Source organism: Electrona antarctica (genome assembly GCF_951216825.1).
Source record: "Electrona antarctica genome assembly, chromosome: 3".
Classification (NCBI taxonomy): Eukaryota; Metazoa; Chordata; class Actinopteri; order Myctophiformes; family Myctophidae; genus Electrona; species Electrona antarctica.
Genome location: NC_136808.1, coordinates 9,199,338 through 9,205,294, shown reverse-complemented (window position 1 = coordinate 9,205,294; position 5,957 = coordinate 9,199,338). Strand labels below are relative to the sequence as shown.

Here is a 5,957-nt window from a genome sequence, read left to right as displayed (position 1 = left end):
GTAGTAAATATATAGAGAAACCAACATTTTATTTAATAGCGAGAGTGATGGAGGAGCCTCTTCAAGCCCACGCCACAACGGTTCAATTACACAAGCCTGTGCGTGCACACGCATACTCGTGCCCTATATACGTGTGCGTGCATGCGCATACTCGCGTCCTGTACGCGTGCATGCATACTCACACGCGAACATGCAAATGTGCATGTCCGTTTGTGTGTGCGTGCGTGTGTGGGACACACACACACACACACACACACACACACACACACACACACGTTTTTTTTCCACTTAATGTTTGATTTAAATAAATAAAAAACCCACTAAAGTAAGTCCTATTAATACAAACTAAAGTACAATACTTGAATTTATTAACCATGAATTAATTTGATATAATAAACACACATTGTGGTTTTACCATTTCACTAGTCTAGCAAATGTAACCATTAAATAATGTGTCCATTTGTCCACATCACTTCAAAACTACTTATAATTCAAAAACACAATAATTGTACTTTGCTTTGTACATTGAAACTATGCTTGATGCCTAAATCCTAGATTTAATTATTTAGTAATTAAATATGATGAATTAAATAATTACAAATAAACACAATGTCATGAATTTCTTTGTTTCTTTATTTTGTTTTTTTGCCACGAGTGTCCAAACCCAACTCCAAGAGGGAGCCAAATAGTAGAATCACCGACAGGCACAAAGCAACAGTTTCTAAATTGCAGATCTATATAGTCTTTGCTTTTAAGTTAAAAGTAAAATAAATGGTTCTTGTTCTTCTATATCAGTGGTTCTCAACCAGTGGTCCTTGAGGGGGTTCCAGGTGGTCCCCAGCTAAATGATGGACAGTTGCTAACCAAATGGACCCTTATATACCTTTAAGCCATTTAGGTCTGACGTCGAAATAAATAAAAAGTCTTCTGAAAGAATATATTTTCAAAGATTTGTGCCACATTTTCACGATTTTTTAAAAATATAACATAATGCTTAGTTAAAACACCAAAAGGGGTTCCCGTCTAGAATGGGTTAAATTATATATCTCTAACTCTCGAAAGCGTAAAACGTTTCATTTGACGCTCTCAGGAGTTAAACATCTGCATTACTTAATGTACAAGAAGTCTACTGCACCAAAACTTTAAAATCTAATAAACAGATCGTAACAAAAAAAATAATAATACGTCTACTGCACCATTAGAGAATATAGAAGAATTGCCATTTTGATGGTTTGCCTGTTATCTCCCACCTACACAGCATGGAATTGAAGACAAAATCCTATCCAACGACACCAAAATATTCTACATTTTGGGTCTGAGAGGCTAAATGTCATCAAACGGTGGTTCCGTGGCTCAGATGGTGAATACATAATGATGTGACAGTGGTTGAAAACCACTGTAATCTATATCACAGATACAACAAATATATAGCCTAAATTCAGTAAGCAAACAGAACCCGTTGTGGTTTGTATCAATAATGTTGTAGTATTTATTTATGTGTGATTCTTATTATGCTGTAGTTACAGTCAGAGCATAACCACAGACCAATCAGACAGTTTAGGGCTTGTTTACAAACAAGTGAGCACGGCACGCACGCACGCACACGCACGCGCACGCGCACACACACAAACACACACACGCACGCGAACACACAAACAATGAATGAGATGTTTGTGGTGTGTTCAACCTTGTTATACACTCTCTCTTCTTTCACACTTTCTCTCTCACTCGCTCTTTATCGCGCACGCGCACACACACACACGCACACACGCGCACACGCGCACACGCACACGCACACGCACACACACACAGACACACACACACGCACACGCACACACGCACACAGTGAGTGGAGTAGTACTAGAGAGGAGGATTTGCTGCTACCAACGCGCCGCCACACACAGACAGCTCGGCTAATTGTTACATTATGGCTGCAACAAAACATTAGCTCTGCTCTTAAATTACATTCCAATAGGCTGCAGTGGCCGGCGGCCAGCAGCCAGCATGCCGTAGAGAGAGGACGCTCATAAAGTAAGGGCTCAGCAACAGACATGGTCAGACAGACACACAGACATGGTGGTCAGACAGAGATACAGACATGGTGGTCAGACAGACACACAGACATGGTGGTCAGACAGACACACAGACAGACACACAGCCATGGTCAGACAGACACAGACATGGTGGTCAGACAGAGATACTGACATGGTGGTCAGACAGACACACAGACATGGTGGTCAGACAGACACACAGACAGACACACAGCCATGGTCAGACAGACACAGACATGGTGGTCAGACAGAGATACTGACATGGTGGTCAGACAGACACACAGACATGGTCAGACAGAGATACAGACATGGTGGTCAGACAGAGATACAGACACACAGCATGAAGTTAAATGCCAGACAGAGATACTGACACAGCAGTTACATGACAAACCATGACTGGACAGACAAAATAAACCAGCCATCACATCACTTCTGAAAACATCCTGTGAAGGATGTTCCGTTCTATACCCCATTATCTTTTTTGTTTTGTTTTGGGGAATTTCACCCTTTTCAAACTGATCTATATTCAACTATGGATAATCGTACCGACTATTTTAGTTTGTGACTTCAGCGGAACAGAGCGTGACAGAATGGAACGGAACAGAAAGGGTCCAACCGACATGTAGGGATGTGAACTAAAGCGGAGAAAGGCGGCCTGTGTGAAAGTGCATGAAGCGGTCGTGTCTGTGGTGAAGTTGCTGCTATTGTTTACAGGGAGTTGTCAGTGGATTCTTATGGCATGTAAGGACAACCTCTCCCTGTGTGTGAGTGTGTGTAAGAAAGCACACAAACCCACGGAAAACACATTCTGCTCGAGTTCTTAAATCCGTCTGAAAGAAAGAAAGACCACCTTTTGGCAGAAGTGCAGTAAAATCTCCAAATCAAACTTCTCGTACCCACGGTCCCACTCTGCTACGTATGTGTGTAAAGTCACACACCTCTCCTCAAAGTTGAGCTCGTATACACATCAACCTTTCACCACTTGTTACTCGTGAACATGCGGAGCAACGGAGCAAATCTCTCTCTCCCTTATGTAAACTGCTATACGTCGTTAATAATCATTAGCCCTGGCCGTGAAACAACTGCGAGGCTATACGCTTTAGTCGCTTCGTACGGAGATTCCATCAACGTGTGACAGCTTGTTCTAAATCTATAGATTTGCGGTTTTCTTTTAATGTAATCACACAGTTTATAAAAAAAAAAAAAGTAAGTAATAAGAGGACAGACAGACAGACAGACAGACAGACAGACAGACAAAAAGAAGATGGTGAAAATAAGCTGTCTCTCGTCTTACCTCGGCCATTGTCATTTAGTCGTGTGTTTCCAAGGAGACCATGTAGTTGTCCATTCCCTGTGACTGTGAACAGAGTCCCACAAAACAACTGAGTCCTCCAACTCTCCTGTCTGCACAAGTACTAACGCAAAAGAGCCATCATCACACACACACACACACACACACACACAGTCACACACACACACACACACACACACACACACACACACACACACACACACACACACACACACACACACCGCCCAGCACTCTTGTGTCTGTCTCCTTCAGGAACACCAGCACACACAAGCACACACACGTACAGTGTCTCTGACACACACGCACACACCCACACACACACGCACACACACACACACACACACACACACACACCCGCGCGTGCGCACACACACACACACACACGCACACACACTCACACTCACACGCTCACACAGAGCCAACAAACGCAATGCTCACTCCGTGTACAAAAAAAAGTCACACTGCTTTTACTCTCTCTCTACACACACACGCCTCCTCTCTCGCGCTCTCTCTCCCTCTCTCTCCTCTAATGTTGCAGTGGACTGGCTCTAAACTACTCAAGATGTTCAGTGTGTGTGTGTGTGTGTGTGTGTGTGTGTGTGTGTGTGTGTGTGTGTGTGTGTGTGTTGAAACTGGGCACAGGGGATTGGAATGAGATCCTCCCACTCGGCATTCTCACCTCAGGAGCTGCACTGCTCCCTCCCCAAGCCTGTGCACAATGTGCACACGTGTGTGCGCACCCCCGACACACACACACACACACACACACACACACACACACACACACACACACACACACACACACACACACGTAGACTGTAGAGACCCAAAGGCATGTACGCAGACTACACACGCACAGCCACCTATTCACACACACACACACACACACACACACACACACACACACACACACACACACACACACACACACACACACACACACACACACACACACACACACACACACACACACACACAAACACACACACACACACACACACACACACACGCGCACACACACACACACGCACACGCACGCACACACATCCCCCACAGAGTCACAGGGCAGTCCCCTCACAGCTGGCTGGAAGAGGGCATGACACTCATCTTTCACAGAGATTTGATCAAAAGGAATCACAAAGGCTGGAGGCTCTCCTAATGCAGTCACAGGAGAGACTCTCTCCCTCTCTCTCTCTCTCTGAGCCTGAGTAATGCCCTAAATCAATGCTGCCCCTCTCAGTGCACACAGCTCAGCCCGGTGTGTGTGTGTGTGTGTGTGTGTGTGTGTGTGTGTGTGTGTGTGTGTGTGTGTGTGTGTGTGTGTGTGTGTGTGTGTGTGTCTAGGTGTATGCACCTTAACACAGCCATGTGAACAGCCTCCATAACAAGTTATGCCTTGTGCCGTCAGGAATGTGCCGCTCGCTGTCTTGTCTGTGATAACTAAGTGTCCCGACCCCCCCCGAGAAAAAAAAGAGAAAAAAAAGGGGATTTGGACTTTTGTATCGCATATGACAAAAAGTTGACTTAACGGCGAGTACACACCTGAAACAGATTTCGGTATAACGATCAAACACCTTCACACGCAAATCAGCTTGGTGTGAGTGTCTCCAACATTTATAATAGCCCTCAAGTATCAAATCATTTAAAAAAGTCATTTAAAAAAAATCTAAATTTAAAACTTTCCTCCTCCTTCCACTGGAACCTGGTGTTCCTGCCGAAATAGCAGATCTACAGCAGATCTACAAGCTCCCAATGGGCATGACGCCACACATTGGCTATTTTCACTATTCATGGTCTAGGAGACTTTTAAGTATATACAGGGGCTTCATTGGTTCATTTGACTGATGCCAATTTGTTAATATGAATCTTATCCGTTGTGACTGTGTCTTTATCCAGTCATTGTCTTGTCTTTTTCATCTGCTTCCTGGCAGAGAGAGAGAGAGAGAGAGAGAGAGAGAGAGAGAAAGCCCTCTGATGATTTTAGCCATTAGGGGCGTCTGCTAATCCACAAATTACACAGCAAGTTTAAACAGGCGCACCTGGCCTCCTCCGTATATACCTGTGGCTGCTCCGGGGAGGCATGTGGGGGTGGTGCGTGTGTGTGTGTGTGTGCGTGTGCATGTGTGTGCACGTGCGCACGCACGTGTAGAGAACACACTAGTGAAACTTGGGCCTGCAGTGTCAGTCAACGTTAACGCGTAACAGAGCACAAAAAACAGCACTTATTTTAAAAAAAACTGACGGATGTGCAGAAGTTTGGTCGAGCGCGAGCAGCTTCACTAACTGATGTGTCTAAAAGGCAAAAGCCCTTGAAGTTGGACATTAAAACGACATTACTTTTCACCAGGAGATCAAAGCCCTTAATTCTTTAGTGGGGGGGAAAAAAAACCCCAACATGTTGAGGTTCCATAACGGATAAGAGACATACAGTACACTAACACGGGGATGGAAAGCTCTCTCTCTCTCTCTCTCTCTCTGTGCCCCCGCCCCCCTCCCTCCCCCCCCTCCCTCCGGTGCTAACGGGGCGCGCTCTGCTTACCGGCCTTGTATTTATTCCATATACCTAGGGGATGCATACCAAACACAGCCCCACA

General features: G+C 45.0%; 1 protein-coding gene across 1 annotated transcript in view; it reads right to left on the bottom strand.

Annotated features, from left to right (window-relative positions):
• bnc1 (basonuclin zinc finger protein 1) overlaps window positions 1–3,826 on the bottom strand; it is a 38,022-nt gene extending 34,196 nt beyond the window's left edge. The window contains exon 1 of the mRNA XM_079496477.1: window positions 3,346–3,826. Coding sequence (XP_079352603.1) covers window positions 3,346–3,360 — 15 coding nt within the window. The 5' untranslated portion in view covers window positions 3,361–3,826. The remainder of the gene's footprint in view (window positions 1–3,345) is intronic.
• Window positions 3,827–5,957: the final 2,131 nt, after the last annotated feature.